We start from the raw sequence: 21,249 nt of genomic DNA, 5'->3' as shown, positions 1-21,249 counted from the left end.
CTTTCCTGTGTTGGAAGCTACTGACCTTGGCCTAACTTTGTGCCACCATGGCAGCTGTCAGTCTGGGCTGAGTGGTTTAGATCAAGTTAAAACCTGAATCCTTCCCTTTTCTCTCTCATTTTTCTCCTTGGATTTGCTGCTAGCTGATTTCCCCTTGGATTTGCTGCTTGCAGACCTCAGGGCAAGCAACTCAAGTGCAGTTGTGCCCATTTGAAACTCACTATACCTGGCCTAGTTTCCAAGTTAACTCAGTTCTGAGAATGCTCAGGAAAAAAAAATAAACACATCTGAAAGTGAATACATTTATAACAAGTAAATACTGTATGTGTAAAGGATTCGTATTTTTCAATTCCTCTTGGGATATGGGTGAAATAACTATAGATATCATAAAGCGGGATAGCCTACCTAGAAATTTGTACTGGAATTCATTCCATGCTTTAAAATACATAGAGTAGAATTTGAGAAGACTTGAAAGTCTAGTACAGGTCTTCCCTCTAGTTACCCCTGAACTATACACAGTACTAAAAAATGTTAAGTAGAAATGACAACATTTCTGCCTGCCCAGTCAGTATATAAAAAAATAAGGGCACTTGGGAACACAAGTGCCTTGTACGCGTGGTTCCTGAGTTTTTCAGTATCATGCTTTCTTTTTCATTTCTGAGGAACTCTCATGCCTTCCCACTTCTCACTGTAACTCAACAGCAACACTCAAACAATTTGTAAGTTGAAATTAAGAACACAGAACCTCATTGAAAGTTATTTTAAGAACAAGCAGAGTTTTCTTGAGAAACCCTAGATTCTAGTAATTATAGCTACCAGAGAAATGTATTTAAGCGAGTATTTTTTTCTTTATGAACCTCTCAATGTTATATAAACCTTGGAAATACTTTATGTCTCCCCATTGGAGCACAACCCCTAGTTTGGGAACCAATGCCAGATGGTTCTATATAAGCTTTAGTGATGTAGAAGAATGGACAGTGGGGAAACCTCATACTTGCAGATGCAACTTTGTCTACCAGAACCCTGACATATAGCAGTGAGCAAAAACACATATTGTTGTGGGGCTTCCAGACAACACTATCATGGTGCAATTGCTCTGCTTTGTTCATGATTATTTATACAGGACCACAGTCTTCTATTTGTAATCCTCCCATTTCTTCCCATCAATTTTCTCCACATCAGTGGCACACATGAAAGATTAAGGACGGAGCACCAGTATGATGGCCAGAATCCTAACAGTGTTCATGTAAAGTTTGCGGAGCTTTCCGTAGATAATTGTAGCTAACTGACAATGTGCTGTGGCATGCCTCAATCATAACCTGATCTTGCAACTGAGTTGCTTCCTCCACCCCCAATTAGCCATGCCAAATTATATAAACTTTATGTGCGCCTCTGTAGAATTCCAGCCAATGACTTTGGTGTAATAAAAACCTCTGCCTCCTAATCAACATTCCCTTTAAGATGTACAGGCATTGGGCCTGCGCATGCCAAGCCAGTATTTTCACCCATTCTTTTTCACTCATGGCTGGAATCCTGCACAGGGAGCGGAGCCTCTGCACAGCGCTCTGGAAAATGAGAGGGAACGTTGTTCCCAAAGGAACAGAATAATTCTGAACTCAGGCATTTGTCCTATCAGAACTGAAAGCTGTAGATTTTAGGTTCATGGGCAGCACTTTGTTATTTCTTCTGCTGAACAACCCAGAATCCTCTGACCTAGAATCTGAAAAGATGCTTTTTTAATTATTTTGTTCTAATATACCATGCTGGCTGGAAGGTCCTGGGAGCTGCATATAAACAAAAATTGTTCCAACCTCTGTGTGGTCTGTTGCAAATCACCTAGAGATATATTGGTAGGTACTGTATTTGTAGAAACATGGGGGAGGGCCTTTTGTGCTGTAGCTCTGTAAGGCCCTCCCCTTGGAGGCCTGATTGGTACCAATATTGAAATCATTTTGGCACCAAGTCAAGATGCACTTATTTATTGGTACCCTTGGAGGTTGAGGATCATGGCCTGTGCAGGTTTTAGTGCGATGGTTTTAATGCTTGTGTTTCAATGTTGTGCTGTTTAGTCTTAAATTTTTAAATATCTTATTTTAAAATCACTTTTTTACAGTTTTGTAATCCACCTTGTGGTTCTATGAAACAGTGAGCTATAAATGTTTAAATAAACAGATCTACTTTTATCTTCTGCCTATTCCTGGTTTAGATGAGATATGGAAAGTTTTGTCCTTTAAAACAAAGGACGCCTGGCAACACCACATGAGAACATAAGGAATTATATACAGTACTGGAATGCTGCTTGTGGTCATGCCTCATTCAAACCTAATGCATTTTCCCAGGGATAGCATGCATTCAAGGAACTGGATAAAACAGTGTTTTGCAAGATCACTGTCAATGTTAACAGTTATACTGAAATGTATTTTAGGATCTTCAGTACCAAAAGATTCTCTAACATTGTATTTGTATGTGGAATTATTAAAATGGAGAAACCATTAAATTCATTGTGATAGCATCCAGTTCTGTCACCACCAGTTTCCTTGCTAATGGATTGCCTTCACCTTTTGAAAAGCTTCCTATTTAAAAGTCCCATCTTCCTTTTACTTCCATGTTAAGACCTTTATTTTTATTACCAACTTAAACACATATGTTCTAATCTCCCCCATGGTTTTGCATTCCATACCATTCTAGTCTACATAATATGTTGCGCTTTCTCCCCAAGAGATAACTCTACTATTGGATATCCTCACCTGCTATATAGATAGGGTTGCAGATTGATTTAATATGCTGTTGATCTGGGACAAAGAGCCCATCATTCATTAAAAATGTATGATTAGTGGATGAGGGAAAATTCCCAGTCTCCTCATTAACTAGCAAATTTACAAACACTGTTTAAGAACACATTAAGACTAACTGAAGTTTATGGCATAATGGTTCCCCACAAAATCTAACCACTGTCATGTTAATAGTGGCATGACCAGTTTTAAAGAGATAATCCTTAAATACTGTAGCAAGATCAGTGTTATAATCAAAATCAATTCTGATTGCCATGCTTTGAAAAAGTTGCACACTTTTCCATCTAGGCTATAGAAACTGTGAAGAAAAATTCCAGAGAAGGTTTTTTTGTTTGATTGATCAAAAATCACTCTGCTAGCAGTTCACAGAGTATCTTCATGACCAAATGTGGAGCTGTATTTTTAAAAAAAAACACCCACTGTCTCAATCTTTCATCCCCCCTGCCTTGTACATGTATTTGTAGTGATTTATACTGAAATGAATCCAGTTAAACTGATTTAATTCATTTTGGGTAGGGGTACATGGAAGGTTAAATTGCTAATATGAACATTTGGAGGTCATTCATTTATAGGGATATCTTTATTGGGAGGCAACTCAACAGCAAAAAACAATGTGAGATACATATTCTCTAAGGAACATAAGTGGAAATTTCTGCAGTTCATCTCAAAACCATGAACTTTTGAGTAGAGACATTTATAAATGGCCACTCAAAAACTTATCCAGCACTCCTGTTATAGTCATGAAAAATGCTTGCTTTAAAAAAAATTATACACTGTATAGGTCATGTGTCATCAAGTCACCTCTAACTCATGGCAACCCCATGAATGAGCTACTGCCAAAACATCTTGTCATTAACAGACCTGCTCAGCTCTTGCAACCCCAAGGCTGTGGCTTCCTTTATAGCAGTGGTCCCCAACCTTGGGCCTCCAGATGTTCTTGGACTTCAACTCCCAGAAATCCTGGCCAGTAGACGTGGTGGTGAAGGCTTCTGGGAGTTGCAGTCCAAAAACATCTGGAGGCCAAGGTTGGAGACCACTGCTTTATAGGGTCTGCTTAGTGACCAAACACAAATTATGAGTAGATGTAATAAATGAAAAATTAATGAACAAACAAACAAAAGGAAGTTTGTCTGCAAGTGCTTGTTTTGTTTCTGACATCCTTCTCTTGCAGTTTTTCATTTCTTTCTTTTGTGAAGAATAAGACTTATTTCTCATCAACAGCATTCAAATTTATTTAGCCTAACAGAGTTTTATCACTTAATCATCTGTTGTGCATTTACACCACTCAGTTCCTCCATAAGAAAAAAACAGTAATGAGGGCTTAAAGCATGTGTTTTGTGTATGTATGTGTGATGTGCCATCAAGCTGGAAACAACTTACGGCAACTCTAATAGGGGTGGTCAAGATAATTAAGATACAGTATTCAAGGAGTGGTTTTACCTGTTCCACCCTCACTGAGTTTTCTTGGCCAAGGAGAGAGTAAAACAGAGGTCTCCTGAGTCCTACTTCATCACTCTATCCATTACACTAAACTGAGTATCTTTGCCTTCACCACACATGCGTGGGAAGTTTAAACCTTCTCTCTCATCCAGCTTTTATTTAAGCCATAACTGAAGGCTTTAAAGGGGAGGATTCTCCACTTGGTGCCAATGGTGTGTCTCACCCCTTTAGCCATTATATGTGAGGGGAAGTTTCTGAAATAAAACTGGGATCACAGCCAAACTGTTTAGCTTATTATTTCTAAAGCAAACACGAGCAGTTGTGGTGTGATGCTCTGAGAATCCTGGGACTGATAAAACAGTCCCTGGGCCCCCAGAACTTGTCCATTCTTGCCTTAAGAGAGTCCATTTCCAACACAGGGTTAAATCAATAATTGGGCTTTAGCAATAATCAGAATGGGTTTCCTTAAGTCACCAAGTATGTATGCAATTAGGTGGTTTGCATGGATAACTATCTCATTAAAAGATGGGGGTGGGGAAGAAGGAGAAGAACAGATGCGCTGGGAATTTGAGGACAGCTGCAAGTTCTTTCATGACTGAGTCAAGGAACTGTGGCTTATTCACAGTCCTCACCTATTTATCTACAAGCCAATCTCTTTCAAACATAGCTTCCTCAGGCCGAATTCTCACAAATGAGTGAGATAATAAATCAGTGCTTTGGTTGTAACACACTAAAATGCAGGTGGCAGCTCATAGTGCTGAATATTCCTCCCCATAAAAACAACAAAAAGATGTTCCAGAAAAGAGAAATACAGTAGATTAGCTTTGTTCACAGAATAATTTAGTTGGAAAGGGCCTACAAGGATATCGAGGCCAAACCCTTGCTCAGTGCAGGAATCCAAATCAAAGCAGATCTGACAAATTACTGTCCAATTTTCTCTTGAATGCCTTCAGTGTTAAGAGCACCCACCACCTCCCACCGCTGTCATCCTTTTGTGTGAGCAAGGTTTGGGTTACCAACAGAGTCCAAAGTGGAGCAACCCTATACAGATTTATCATTCTATCATATAGTCCTCAAGAGCCAAACCCTTCCAAAATTCTGATCTCCATTCCATCCTGTCAGGGTAAACAGGATTAATCTAAATGAGGACTAGCGACATGATTGCCCTGAAATTGTATTCCATATTGTTTATAAGAAAGAGTAACACAGTCTGGTTGTGACATGATTTAATACCTTATTTAGTAGAATAATCATTGCACTGATATCTGCCAAAAAGTAACAAGATCTGGAATGGGGTGGATGGATTCCAATTGTGATTCACTATTAGGATTCCTAGGGACTATCATATATGCCAAGGTTGGCCATCTGAATGGTAAGGGATTGTAGGAATTAATGCCTGAGTATTGGAAGGCCAAAGTTTCTCCAATCCTAATATATACACACAGACACTCATTCTTCTATAGACATAGTGTGGACATGGCAACAATCCAGTTTCTTTTCTAGATTGTATGTTTTCCAGGAGTTATATTTAACCATATGACAGCAACAATTCCCAAAATGGTTTATAGTGCCAAGCAAGGTGACTTCCCTGTTTCAACTTTCAATGCAGGTAAGTAACAGCTGGTATCTTATAGTATATTCTAGAGAAATCAAAACACTCCATATACATTGACTACATAAATTCTTAGAACAGCCTTGGAAAATAAGCCATTTTAAAAATTTCTACACAATGTACTAGGGCTCAACTGAGATTGTGGCTTGCTTAAGGATGGCCAATACATTCATGGTGAGATTCAAATCAGACACCACACAGACCATGTCCTTCAGTACTCTTCCCATCTTATCACATTTTGGAAATTATTTGTTTATACTATCATAACAAGACCTATCAAAACAGACCCGATGGTTGTAGTCTTCACATCTGAAGACTCTAGAATGACAGTGTATCTTACTTTATTTTTTTTTAAAAAAAGACAAACTGACCATCTGATCAATTAGCATTTCTGACATTATAGAGACGGCAAGGGGATGCACATTTACCAGTGGTTGAAAGACATTAGTGGGTAATCTGATTTTTACAATGACTTGTTTAGATATATCTGAAGCATCATTGTTGAAACTGTTTTCCAAACAAGACTTCTAAACTATGTTCTTTTTTCAGTTAAGAAATCATTTTTATATCTTTCATTTGAGCAGGTATGGTAGATAAGACTTCCTACCAGAAAAATGGAGAGAGTGGGTAGGACTTGCTAAGTTCGTTGGCAGCTACTAATGGTTTTGGGATTGGTAGTTTTTGGAGTACCACGACAGACTACCAGTCTCATAACCCCTTGTAGTTCCCATGAAACTTAGTCTCACCCACTCTCTCCCTTTGCAGTGGCTGCAGAGAACATGCTAGGCCTCAAGTGTGCCCACTGAAATTCCTATGAGGACTTGGTTTGTTGTTGTTGTTTTTTAGCTACAGCTGCCAGAATTCTGGTTGGGGAAATTCTTGTAATTATAATGAAAAAAAAAATCCAAAAAAATCCATCTCATGCTTAGTGATGAGTGAGGTGATATGAGTTTTAGTCTACACTCCTAGAATGCAAAGTTTGAGTAGGCTGCCCTACATGAATGCACTTCGGTGAACGTGAATGCTATATGAACATGTGTAGAATCACCAAGGTAAACTACTGAGTTTTCTTCGGAATAACTTTACCTTTAGAAAGAGTTCTTCCCACCTGCACCTCAAAAAACAAACTATCCACATGATGCAAGTTACCATAACATTGTACCAGGTTCTTCAAAAGTTCACTGGTGTGTCCTTAACATCTCCCACCAGCTGAGGAACTCTGAGACATGAAAATTTGGAGGCAAAATGGAGTCACACGCACTCAGCCTCATACAGTATTAGATTTGTACAGCATAAAAACAAAATATACCTACACCGTCCACAACAGTATTAAGTATCCGGAACTTCTAGACAGACATCTAGCTTTATGTGTTAGATATGGTCTCAAGCATAGTAGAGCCACCAGCAACACAAGAGAAATTTTTAGCATAACACACCATCTCCTCAACAGCCTTCCAGCCACCGACTTGCATTCCAACAGTGATCTAGCTTGACTCTTTTAGCTCACATACTGGCAAAGCTTTAGGTTTAGCTTCCGATTTCACTCTTTCTATCAAGTGCCTGTATTCTTGCCAAGGGAATTGTTTTTCTATTCCATTGCTTCAGGAACTTAAAAAAACACATATCAGAGACTAAAGGGTCAAATACCATATAAGCATATCAATATAAAAACATACAAAGCACACCAAAATCTTTCAGTAATCAGTCTGTCAGCAGTCCAGATGCAACACCCCATTTCACACACATTTCCCTTCAGCTATCAACACTTCAGCAAATGGATGGCTGAAGAGAAGGTGTTTTTTCCCCCTTCCTCTGAAGAACATAGAAGTGAGCTGGAGGAAAGGGAGCAAACTAACAGGTCCATCAATGGTTATTCCCCTTCTGATTTTTCTGTACAGTACTCCAAGAATTCTCTCTTGTATACCCCCACTCAAGAGCCAGTGTGGTGTAGTGCACAGAATGCTGGACTAGGATCTTAGAGTCCTGGGTGCAAATCCCTACTCAGCCATGGACACTTACTTGGGGTGGCCATGGCAAGCCACTCCTTTACTATCTCACTTATTTTGAAATCCCTATTATGGCTACTATTAAGTTGGAAGTGACTTGCCAACCCAAAGCTAACCTCCTTGCATAGAAAGTTCCCTCATGACAAAGAAAAATTTAGCATCTGGCAAACCAATTCTTATGAAAGAAGGGCACCTGTTCTGACATCAGGGAGATGTATTCTATTCCACCACAAAGATTATCAGCCAGTCTGTGTGCACCACCCGTTTTCATGACCACACTTACTGCGCATTTGAAACATTTGCCCGAGTTTACCCAAGGCAGTGAAACCACTCAGAAAGACCAGCTTCATGCAGTAGCAATTTTCTGATGAGTCTTTCCATGAGAAGAAGATGGGCCAAAGAGCACAAAGCCATAAAGCATTCTGGTCAATTAAGAATCCATTTGTTCCAAGGAAGCTGCACTCAAGGCACAGTCAGTCCTCTCTGCATACACAGTAGACCACCACAGCTCCTGCAGTTGTAGTTGCCAAGAGAAACTCTCTGTCATGTAAGCAAAGCCTTTGGGTGTGAGGGGGAGGGGGACTGTTTGGAAAACAAAGCTATGTCTTTCTTCAGCAAGTGTTGACTACAATGACTACTACTCTCACCATCACCTGTTGGCTAGGGATTATGGCAACTGTAATCCAGTAAATTGGGAGGTACTGTACCAGAACAGAGGGCCATTGGGCCAGCACAGAGTGCACAAAAGAGAGGAAATTTCCAAGCAAATAAAGGCTGTGTTAAGTCTGTTGCAGCAAAAGCAATAGTCCTGTGACATCTTAAAGATGCCATTGTTACAGTTTAAGTTTTATAGATCACCATTCCCTTCATCAGACGCAGGGGGCATTCTTAAGTCCCTTTATGCCGTCCCTCTATAGATGACTGGTCAAATGGTTTTATTTGAGGACCATTTATATCCCAACAGGGAATTTATCATGACATGTATGGATGTGGCACAATAGATAAATCTGCATAACAGATGCTGAGGGGAAAAATGTTTTGAAAGCAATACCTGAAAACCACAGACTATTCTGTGGTGGGCCAGGAAAGTGAATATTTTGCTCATATCTAATTCTGGATTTGTATGTGTTCACAAATGCTGCCCTACTGCTACCCATCTAAATCACCTTTGCAACATTTTAGCAATATGCTTAAAGGCAGAATCCGTGTTGTCTGAGGCAGCACCCTGGAAAACAATTACAGTATATTGGAAGCTTCTTTCCCTGACAGACAGTGGTTTATGTATCTTTCTAGCCATAATGTTAAATCATACTTTTTGTTCAGGGAATCTGTTCTTTATGGAGACTCCCTTATTATATTTAAATATTTTACATAAATAGTGAATAAATACATTTCATTCCTACTCAGTTGTACAAGGGAATACTGAGTTCTTCCATACCACATTTTCTGTTATTTTGTAACCACTGGACATTATGAAACAGAACAACTTAAAACCAGTAGCTAAGCCTTCATCTCCACTCTAAAGATACATAGTGTTAAACCCTCTGCTCTTCCTATTAGCCTTTAACAACGAATGTCAACAGAACACATATCAGATACTAATGTACAGTTTTTCACACTTTATGGCAGGTGAAGGTAGGCATCACACACACGTAAGAAACATACTACAGAAACTTCATAGAAGTTGCAGAAGTGGTAGATGCCCAGCAGCTTTCCTAAGTCTAGCTGATTAACCACCAATCTGTGTCATTTCATTACTCAAGCCAAGACAAATGTGCGTGAGCACCATCACACACAGAGCTCACATTAAGAATGGCACAGCATAAATATAGGGAAGAGGATATCATATCCTGTCATGAGCGGGTCTAAATATATCACAGCAAAGCAGCAACCCTTCTAATCAAGCACAGGGAAGTGCATGCACTAAGAAGACAGACTTAACCTGTCCCCTCATCCTCTCCCCGCCCCATGCAAGCCACGCAAGCCCCAGGATGTAGCGGAAAGTGCAATCGGATCGGCCGGGGAGAGGAATCCGAGGAAAAACGAAGCCTTTTCTTCATTCAAGCAGATCGCCGACCCCACCCGCCCACTTTACTCACACAACAGTATTGTATCCCGAAAGCGATTCGCTTCCCACAGGAAGTGGGCATTTTCTTATTCCTTCCCAGAGACAGCTAGCTACACAGGCACACGCTACACGCAAGGAATGCATTCAAACGACCGCTAAAGAATACAAGGAAAGGAACACACACAGAGGCATAGAAGCAGAGGAATTTCCAGCGGTGCGCGGTCGCTGCTTACGCAAGCCATCCCGAGATTTGCATGCCAAAATGAGCAAAGCTTCCCCCCCCCGGACAAAATTCTGTACACTCACATTGTTTAAATAGCTCCAGACACAAAGCCATGAGAGACACAAAGAGGGTGGGGGGACTGGCCCGAGGAGGAAAAGACAAAAAGAGCGATGGCTCTTCCGTTCGCCTTGGAGGCACAGAGGGGGGGGGAAATCACACGACGGGCGAAGGGCAAAGCCGGGCTCCCCTTCTGCTCGCGGAGAAAACGACCGACACCTCCTCCCGGGCGAGGAAGGAAGGAGAGAAGGAAGAGGGCGGATGATGGGCGAGACAGCGCGCGCGAGAGGCCGAGCCGGGCCTGCTCCGGGTCGGCGATCCAGACCGCAGCCAAGGACTAAGGCTGCCGACGGGCGATCTGGCCGGGGCTGGAAAAAGAGAGAAAGTCACCGAGACGCACAAGAGCAGCTTTGGCAGCGCACACTCACCCGCCTCCGCCTCCTCCCTCACTCACTCAGCCGGCCCCATCCGCTCCCGTTATGCACTTCCAAGGGGAGGAGCCTCGCGCGCGGGGGGGGTTGTTAAAGGCCCGGGTTCGCCCCGCCCACCTGCCTCGAAGGCGCAAGGAGCCGGGCAAGAGGAGGAGAAGGCGAGGAGAGAGCGCTGGCCAGGGCGATGCCGAGGAAGGCAGGGCGAGACGGCAGCGCCCTCGACGCCGGGACAGGAAGCCCGGCCGGGGCTGCCAATGGCAAGCAAGGGGAGGGCCCTGGGCTGCACGGAGCCTCCGAGGAGGAGGAGGTGGTGGCGGCGCCTGATGCTGATGCTGCCGCTGCTTCTGCAAGGGCAAGGCAGGCCGCGCGAGGAGGCGGAGGCGCTTCCACCTCCAGCTCTCGCGCGCTCGGTCTCAGGCGGCGTCGCCAAACCGGTTCCAGCTAGTCTTCCGCACATGCTCACAAGGCGCTGCTCATGCGCGCCCCCGCGCTCCGCCGGCTTCTCTCGACGCGGGGGTGCGCCCGGGAGCCGGCTGTGCGGGATGCTGGGGAGGGACGGCCGTGGCTCGCGCCGAGGCGGCCTCGCAGGTGCGCCGAGGAGGCGGGACCGCTCGTGGCACCTCAGTCGCACCGGGAGCTGCGGGGCGGGTGGGGGAAAGAGAGGTTCGGTCCGAGACGGCGGGGGAACAGGTGGGTGAGCCCCCTCCCGGGGAAGGAGGGGCTCGCTCGCAGGCGTCAGGAGGGGAAAGAAGGTGGCAGGAACTCCTCACGCCTCTGGAAGCCCTGAAATGCATCCGGACCCAAAGAGGAAGCCTGGCTTTTAGTTCGCTGCAGAGATTGCTTTGAAGATCAGGCGCTGAAGGAAAAAAAAATAAGCACCAACAATAGTGTTTTCAGGCCCATCGTTGTCGCTTTTGTTGTAGGTTTTTCGGGTTCTGGAAGTTTTTCTTCCTAACGTTTCGCCAGTCTCTGTGGCCGGCATCTTCAGAGGACAGGAGTCAGAACTCTGTCTGTGTTCTGGTGTAGCCTGTGGGATACACCAGAACACAGACAGAGTTCTGACTCCTGTCCTCTGAAGATGCCGGCCACAGAGACTGATGAAAGGTTAGGAAGAAAAACCTCCATAAGCATGGCCTAACAGCCCAAAAAACCTACAACAATCAGATCCCGGCAGTGAAAGCCTTTGGGAATACAGAGCTTAATTTGCCCCAATTTGGAGTCCAGGAGAGATAGCTGGCACTTCCTCCTGAAATGGTGATGTCATCACAATTTTGTGCTCTTTAATTTTTGGGTCTCCCATGTACTCTGAGACACTCTTGGTAGTTGTTGGGCTACCATTCCCACCTGTCTTCACAATCACAGTGGGTTTTGGAGTCCAGTACTACAAGTGGGCATCAGGTTGCAAAAGGCTATTTTCAGGGTTTGTAGACTCATTGTATGATCATGCTACAGGCTTATTTCTGGAATGGAACCATAAATATACATCTTTTTGTTTTAAGGAGGAGGCAGTTTGTGGCAGTTTATGGATCCTGTGGACTGACAGAAAGTTAGGTTCTCAGATCATATCAAGCCTTAGCTCTCAGTAGAAGCTAAAATGGCTAAACTGAGGTTACAGATACAGTATATTGCGAGAAGACAAGGCTCATTGGAAGAGACAATCATGCTATAAAAAGAGGAAGACGTGCTACAAGATGGATTAATGATGACAGCCAGAGCCTTTTACAAAACATGGGCAGGACTGTTAATGAGAGGACCTATTGCAGATCATTAGTTCATAGGGTTGCCATATAAGTGGGAAGTATTTGGATGTGTATGTAACAACAACAGTGAGCGAGACCTCCACTTGTTTCTAAAACATCTGAGCATTAATTATATAATGCAGTGGCTAGCATTTCAGAACTGGAGAAGGGGAGGCATGTTCAAATCCCCACCTCATTATGAAGCTTAAACAGTCCCTAAATGTTAGATACAGTACCTCACAGGACTTCAATGAGGGTAAAATGAGTGCGACAATTGCCAGACTCCTTTAAAGAAAAGGAGGGGGTGCAAATGGAATAAATAAAGGAAAGCTTTCACACCTCGGTGCTTTAACTGTCAAGTACTTCCACTCTTAAAGGGGACCATATGGGACATAATATGAGAACAATTGAAAGGCTTAAGTAATAGGCACCAAGGGGCAGAATGTAAATATATCCATGTTCAGTCCAAAGGCCATCTTGAGCTACTAAGATTTTGTTTGCAACAAATGCCAAGCCAGTCCTTTTCGGTGGTTTCAAATTGGCCACAGCATGTCTTGTTTCTATGCCTGATAGAATTTGCAAAATTTTGGATTATATCTCACAGAAGTGCTAAAATATTTAAAGGCCCTTAGCGTTTATCAGATACTGTCCATATTTTACCATCTTCTCTCAGTAATCATGTAAGCCTGAAGACTATAAAAGATTTTCTCATGAGATGCACACAGGGATGTGGAAAGAAAGTTTGCATGCTTGCACAGTGCCTTATTGATGTACAAAATATATATGCATTTGCAGAATAAAGCCAGTGGCTCAGGATCCAGAAATACAAAAAATTAATAAAACAAGTACACTTCTAGATTTGATGTATATTGTACACAAATACTATGCATGTTTACTCAGAAGGGAAGTATGCACATGACTCCATGCTTGGTATGAAGGAATAGTGCTCCATTACTTTGAGCAAAGCAGGGGATTATTTTCCATGTCCTTTGCACATCAAAAAGATTTTGTGGGTGGGCAGATGGAACTGCAAAACAATATAATTGAAATAATATATGGGTGAGAAATACGTTCTTCAAAACAGAATGTGTTATAGAAGGAACATAGCCAGTGGCTTTTGAACTGTTAGAAACTGGTGTGCAGAACAGGCTGCAGAGAAGGCATTTTATATACGATTAAAATTTTGTGTGGTTTCATAACTCCCCCCCTTCATTTGAAGTATTTATATGCCACCTTTTAGGGCAGAGACTTCCCAAAACATTGCAGAAAATATAAGTATTAAACTACTTATAGAATAATCCAGTTGCACATACTAGGAGAAGTAAATTAAGCTCTAACAGTACTTTCAATACAAGGCAGTTTGGAAAAAAAACACAACTAGAAGGCCCATTAAGATTAGAAACAGAAGTCTTCAATATTAAAATAGTGTAAACAGATGTTTTATGCTACGGGGCAAAACACGTATTTCTATCCAGATAATCACTTGCTTTTAGAATAAATGCATTTCTGTTTTATCTGTTTTTAGAAAATCAGAGATATTAACATCCCTGCTCTGTAGCAGCATTTATTTGGTTTTAATATATTTGTTCACTCTTGCAAGATTTTTTAAGAAAACTTACATCCTCAGAACTTGAAAGGTAAAAGGTAAAGGTTCCCGTTGACAATTTCTTTTGTCCAGTCGTGTTTGACCCTAGTCGTGTTCCCCGTTTCCAAGCCATAGAGCCAGCGTTTGTCCAAAGACAATATTTCCGTGGTCACATGGCCAGTGCGACTTAGACACGGAACGCTGTCTAAGTCGAGGACCGAGGTGGTCTCTATTTATCTACTCACACTTGCATGCTTTCGAACCGCTAGGTTGATGGGAGCTGGGACAAGCGACAGGCGCTCACTCCGTCACGTGGATTCGATCTTACGACTGCTGGTCTTCTGACCCTGCAGCACACAAAGGCTTCTGCGGTTTAGCCCGCAGCGCCACCATGTCCCTTCGCGCCACCACATCCCAGAACTTGAAAAGCTACCTTTAAAAAGTAATTAATTATAGGTATACTTCCAATTCCCCCAACCATATGTATGTATGTATGTATGTATGTATGTATGTATGTATGTATGTATGTATGTATGTATGTATGTATGTATGTATGTATGTATGTATGTATGTATGTATGTATGTATGTATGTATGTATGTATGTATGTATGTATGTATGTTAGACTGCACAGGGAAGCCATTGAAATCCATAAACATCAGCAGAGCTTCAACAAAAAAGAAGAAAGTCTGAAACTTAACAAGACTTGGCTCCCAGCATTGAAAAATACAGCCTGCCGAAGGTCAACCAACTTTACCCAGCCACGAGGACCAGGGATCATTGGACAAAAAAGACCAGCTAAAGACATCCATCAACCACAGTGACAGATAATCTCTCTCCCCCTTATCACAACAATACATCCACAACAAAAATGCGCTGATCACCTAATCTGAAAAGGACAAAAGCTGTTCCCACAGCTATAAATACTCAATTATCCAACAAACAGCAGCAGAGCATGGACAGAGTTCCTATTCCAGTCCTCTGAAGATGCCGGCCAAAGAGACTTGCGAAATGTCAGGAAGAACAACCTTCAGAACATGACCAAAGAGCCCAAAAAAACCCCACAACAATCTAGTATACTTAATTTGCAATACAATTAGATTTTTCAAGAAATACCACTTTCATGTTTATTTAAACTCATTCAGTTGCTATTTTAGTTACTTTTTATTTTAAAAATCTGAAGTTGCTTGCCTGAGATATAAAACTCTTTCCCCATCTGCCCTGTTGTTGGCTCAGCTCCCACAACTAGTGATCAGGATCCAGCATTTGAAGGAACTAATCTTAGCTCACCATTTAGTGAAGCAACACCCTTATAAGGAAAAGGCAGTGGCCAAAATCCTGTTGCTTAGTGCAGTAAATTATGCTAGAATAGGCCTACTGAATCAATAGGGATTTATTGAGTCAACTCTTCCATGTCACATTGTTTCAAATAGACCTACTCTAACTGCAACTTACTGTCCTAAAGTAAGTTGCAGTTCAAGTAAGCCTTTTAGAATCATTTTACCAAATCCCCATTGATTCAATGGGTTTACTGTAGTGTGATTCACTACACCAAGCAATAGTTTTTTTTTTCAGAGCTCTGGAAATAATTTGTTAATGCTAATTAGTTAAAATTCAGTTGGTTAATGTTTACTTAACAGGCACTGTTGCGTGATGTCAAGTTGGAACTGACCTTTAGCGACCCTAATAGGACTTTCAAGTTAAATGAGATATTTAAGAAGTGGCTTTACCAGTTCTACCACTCCTTTGAGTTTACATGGCTGAGTGGGGATTTGAATCCAGGCCTCCTGACTCCTAGTTCATCACTCTAGGCCACTCTTGAGTATCTTAACAGACAGGATGGCAGCAGTATAAGGTGTTAGTATAATTTAACACTCAGTTTAAAGCTAAGGAGGTGTTCTCTTGTTATCATTCCAACTCCTCACTAGATATTATTTTCCCTAGAGCTGAAAAGAGAAGCGAAATCACACCTTCCATGGCAACGTTCAATGGGCTGTGGCAGAGGAGGAAAGGAAGGGGATGTGGATGATGAGAGACATCAGCATAGCTCTTGCTGTTCTCAATTGACTGTTTGAATAATGCCTGGTCCTTCTGGCCTTTGAGGTCAAGACTTTGTGGAAGGGAGAGCAAAAAGAATGGCCTTGGCTGATGTATTTCACAATGCATTGCTCTCAGATTTCAGACATTATTTGAACAGCTGGCTGAGAAGGCTTCTGTGAGTGTGGCACTGGCTGCATTAGGTAGCTGTATTCTGGCAATGGATTTCCTAATTTCCACTGGTTTAGCAACTGGATTACCTTTTAATCCTGACTTCCTGTTAAGTCAGAGCATTGTCGTGTAACCCAAACAATCAAGCAGCATGGAAGGACCTTGGACAAGCTCTAGATTCCATGTGCTGCACTCATAAGAATCAATTGATTTGGAGTTCAGAAATATAAGTATTAAGATGGAGTCTTTTAAGGATCAAATAATTATTATGAAGCATGGACTAGAACCAGCTGCCACAAGCACTGACAATATCAAGTGGCTTAGTAGTGTTTAGGAGCACTGTGGGGTTATAGAATGACAAGCGTATACGATCCAAAGCCTGTATGCATCCCTCAATCTGGCCTTAGAACCTGCCAAAATCCTTCTCCTCAACATACAAATAAGTTTGATATCTGTGAAGATTATCAGTCATTCAGGTGTGGTTATCTGGAAGTTGAGTCATGGCAACTGGACTTCTTTCTTGTTAGACTGAAGAAGATACTTGGATGAGTAGTGAAACAATTCAACCTAACAAGAAAGAAGTCAAGTTGTCATGACTCAATTTCCAGACAAAATAAGTTTGGTTCTTTTTCTGTCTATGTAAAAATCATGTAGTAATCTCAAGGCTTATTTATTTCCTCTTATCAGTACTGAAGGGGTGAGGTATTTTGTGCATTTAGGGAAAAGTGGCACCAAAGCTTCTTGTTAAAACCGGCAAAGCTTGGAAAAGATAGTTTTTTGACTAGTTTCCAGGATTTCCCAACCAGCAGTGTGGTTCTGAGAGTAGTGATTATGAGAATCTCCACAAAATCATCTTAAACCTTGTTGGTTGTGTAAATAGTTAGACTAGTTACACTGTTCTTTCACAGATGCTAATTACTCTTCTGAGTCACAATAATTCATACGGAGGGGGCAGTTTGCACCCTGTGTGCTGCATTCCAGCACCCCCAACCTCTTTTTATAGTTGTCACTGTAGCATCAAACATTCTCACTGAGTGTCTCACCCACAAAACTTCCTGCTACATTCTTCCACGCGTGCTTCATATCCAGCCCTCCATGCCTTCTATTTGAGACAGTCAGTGTCACTATCAATAGCTCTACAGTTCTTGAGACATGTCTTTCAGCTTGGGAAGAATCTACAGTACTAGCAAACATGCTTTTGAAGCTTGAATGCAACTATAATAATAATAGCTTCTCCCATGAGTTGCAGACGTTATGACCTAACTATTGTGGCCAAGCCATTGCACTTTTGCCAGAGAGTGAACCTATTTCTTTTCATTTTCCTTCATGTTACAGTCATACAATATTGTGCCTGTATTGCGTGCCGGATTTTAATGTATGGACCCATACCTGGCCCCAGATTTTTGTTGCCTGAAGTGATAGACAAGATGGAGTCTCCTTGTCATTCCATGCACAGGAAACAGCTGGACTGAGAGTAAAACTAGTTACAGTATTTCCAATGACCAGAGATTGGAAATCTAGTTACAAGTAATGTAGTTCTATGTAAGTATTTACTTGTAGGAGATATAATGTATGTGTGTTATGTACCATCAAGTCAATTCTAAATTTTCGCAACCCTCATAGGGTATTCAGGATATGCTAGAAGTTGAAACAGTGGTTTATTATTCCCCACCTTCCCCTCAGCAAGTTACCATGGCTGAGTAGTGATTCAAAACCAAGTCCCTATGTTTATGTCTGACACACTATCCAGTTCATCACACTGGCTGTCTAAGGCATATAATCTAGGTATAGTTAATTTGCATTTCAGAGGTAACGTAAATAATTAGAAAGCTATTTTTTTGCCATAACATATGGTATAGCATTTTCTTGTTACATCTAGAAGTTGCTTTTAAAGGGCTGAATGTTTGAGAGGATTTTTAAAAAACAATTCTCTTGTCACTCCTAAATCATAATACAGTGGTGCCTCACTTAACGATTGCCCCGCATTACGACGAAAACGCTGTACGATGATCTTTTTGCGATCGCAATTGTGATTGCAAAACAATAGTCTAAATGGGTTTTTTTCGCTTTGCGAAGATCAGTTCCCTGCTTCGGGAACCGATTCTTCACATTACGACAATCAAAACAGCTGATTGTCGGGTTTTCAAAATGGCCACCGGGTGCTTAAAATGGCTCCCCGCTGTGTTTAGGGACGGATTCCTTGCTATACAGGCAGTGAAAATGGCCGCTGTATGGAGGATCTTCACTGGACAGTGAGTTTTTACCCCATTGGAATGCACTGAACAGGTTTCAGTGCGTTTCAATGAGGTTTTTAATTTTTACGATGTTTTACAATGTTTTGCTTAACGGCAATTTTCCTGGAATGGATTATCGTCGTTAAGCGAGGCACCACTGTAGTTGTTTGTACTTTCAATAGCAATATTAGAATTGGCCACTAGAGGGCATTGGGGAGTACTTCCCAATATTTTCTGGCCTCAGGTGAAGTCAACAGGATACCTTAATGATGCAAAATGCAATGCACATTTTCTGATGAGGCAATGACATCAGTAACATGATGTCATCAGGAGGTTTGGGCTAAGGAATCAGCAATATGCTGACAACACTCAGCTCTGTCTCTCATTTTCCACCAATCCAGGTGAGGTGGTTTCTGTGCTGAACTTGTGTCTAGACCTGATAATGGATGAGGGTTAATAAACTGAAAATCCAGACAAGATGGAACTGCTGTTATTGGGTGCTTGACCGGACAGGCTAGAGGGCCATTTTCTTGCCCTGAATGAGGTTGCATGCTCCCTAAGGGACAGGGTCTGCAGCCTGGGGGTGCTCCTGGACCTTGGTCTAATTGTGGAAACCCAGGGGCGCCTTCCTTCAGCTGCGGAAATTATACCACCTATTGCCCTACCTGGACGAGCAGAGTCTCATGACAGTTACGCATACACTGGTAACATCCTGTATAGATTACTGCAATGCGCTGTACATGGGGCTGCCTCTGAAGACGGTCCGGCAACTGTAACAGGTTTGGAATTGAGCTGTTTGGCTGGTGAGTGGTGGGGCCACTAGGGAACACATCAAGCCGATTCTGTTTAAATTACATTGGCCACCAGTCGCTGCCTGTGCTGAATTCAAAGTGCTAGTTTTGACGTATAAAGCCCTAAACGGCTTGGGCCTTGGATACTGGAAGGACCACCTCCTTCCATATGAACCTACCCGGCAATTAAGATCTAGCCAGAGGGCCCTTTTGAAAGAGCCGTCCCTCAAAGAGTTCGGTGGCTGCCCCCAGACTATGGAACACCATCCCAAGTCAGATTTATCAGTGCCAAGTCAAAACCTTCCTGTTCCAGAAGGCTTTTAATTGAAATATCAACTGTGGGTCCTGGTGGCAATTTCCAAAGCACTATATTTTTAATTGTATTTTAATTGTTTTATCTTTTTACTGTATTTAAATTGATATAAGTCGCGTAGAGATTTTTTTGGGTAGTGTGGGCGGCATATAAGTTAAATAAATAAATAAATAAATAAACTAACAAACAACTGTCTAGCTGCAGCAAAGGAACACACCTTTCTTTAAAAAGAAACAAAAAACAAACCAACAAACCCAGAATGAATGTTCTGAGCTCTGGGAATAAGACAGAGATGTCATTTGCACAAGAAGCAGCAGGGTAGTTTAAAAGATGCAGAACAAAACTTTACCAGAACAGAGGGGGATCAGTCAGATGGCCGGTAACTGCTGCTCTAGCCATGTATTTTCAGTTTAAGGTGACTTATCTCATTTTGCCAAATGGTAAGGCTTGGCCTGATTTTTAATATACATTGATGTGATGCTTCTTTTGTACCCACTTTTCCCCCAGTGCAGTGCAGTAGCCTAAGATGCTCCAAAGATAATGTGCACATGCCCTGGATTTAGGGTCACTTTCTGAACACCCGTGGTGCATCATTATACATTTTCAATGTCAGAACATGGGAAAAGTACTGAAGGTTTGTGTCAGAATGAAGGTGAGAACATGTTGGTGTGTTTCTGTAGATGACATTCTATGATCAAGACAGAAAGATGCACAGCCTGAGAAACAATTCTTAAGCAATGAGTCATAAGAAGAGTAGGCTGGAAGACTTTGAAAAGAGACACGAAGCAGGAAAAGTAATACTGTTTCACTGGTAAACTCAGGTTGCAAAGGGGTGTGCTAGGAACAGTGAAGGAACAGGCTTCATTTGTATTTTAATGTGAATCTACTTAAATAGCATTTTCCAAACAATGCCCAAACTGAAACTCAATATTTGCATTTCTCCACTTTTTGTGATGCGGTTTTTAAATTAAAAAAAAGAATTTAAAAGTCTGCATCAGACGAAACTGCAGAGTAAAACAAATCTACTAGCAAAATTAACTCGCAAAAATCCGAATCTTTTGCTTGCAAAAATATGTATATTCAACAAAATTGCATTGAATACATTGTTTCTTATTAGGAATGCACAGAGAAATGTGCATTAATTTTCATATAGATTTCCTTAACAAAGCAAATTTGCAAACTGATACAGAGCTAGGAGGAAATGAATTGCACTGGAAGAATGGGAAATGGAGATAAATAAAATTCACGGTCATCCATTCAAAGCATGGGCATGCTTTCATCTTTCACAAAACTCTCCAGGCAGCATTTTATCATCAGAGTTTCTGCCTGATGAACAATTTTCTGAAGTCACACAGAGAAATACAGTGAGGGGAGTGTTTAGGGAGATGCTTTTAAACACATTTTTGCTGGACAAGTCAAATGAATGGCTTCCTACAGAATAGCGTCCTGGCACCATTAAAAAAAACAACACAATTTACACAAATTACCAACTAATTTACACAAATTACCAACTAATATTCCCATACTCTAGGAATTTCATCTATGCTGATGATTTTGTCCTGACAGTCCATTTTTGATACCATTGAGCACCAGCCAACTTCTGCATTAGAAGATCCTTCCTTAAATTATAAAAACAACCAGCTGAAACTAAACCGTTTAAAAATAAAAGTCTTCCACTTTAATAACAGAGAAGCAGGGAGGAAGCTCTAAGTTAGCTGGAAAGTTAGGATTTTGGAACATTACCCTACCCC

The 21,249-nt window shown here is 41.7% G+C and overlaps 1 protein-coding gene across 13 annotated transcripts in view; it reads right to left on the bottom strand.

The window, feature by feature from the left end:
• The window catches only part of DLGAP4 (DLG associated protein 4), a 449,524-nt gene that overhangs the window by 61,300 nt on the left and 366,975 nt on the right, over positions 1 to 21,249 (bottom strand). For 2 of the 13 annotated variants that reach the window (XM_078393222.1, XM_078393227.1), the window contains exon 1: positions 10,627 to 10,761. The exons of 5 other annotated variants lie outside the window; for them this stretch is intronic. Coding sequence is in view for 2 of the 8 variants with exons in the window: in XM_072996999.2 (XP_072853100.2) it covers positions 10,747 to 11,086 (340 nt within the window). In the remaining 6 variants the exon portion in view is untranslated. Of the gene's footprint in view, positions 1 to 9,949; positions 10,096 to 10,224; positions 10,571 to 10,626; positions 11,102 to 21,249 lie in introns of those variants that run through there. 6 more of the 13 variants (XM_072996999.2, XM_072997000.2, XM_078393226.1 and 3 more) reach the window with 6 other exon arrangements.

Source organism: Pogona vitticeps, chromosome 4 (assembly GCF_051106095.1).
Source record: "Pogona vitticeps strain Pit_001003342236 chromosome 4, PviZW2.1, whole genome shotgun sequence".
NCBI classification, from domain to species: Eukaryota; Metazoa; Chordata; class Lepidosauria; order Squamata; family Agamidae; genus Pogona; species Pogona vitticeps.
Note: the sequence above shows the minus strand (reverse complement) of the source record. Positions and strands in the feature narration are given on the sequence as shown.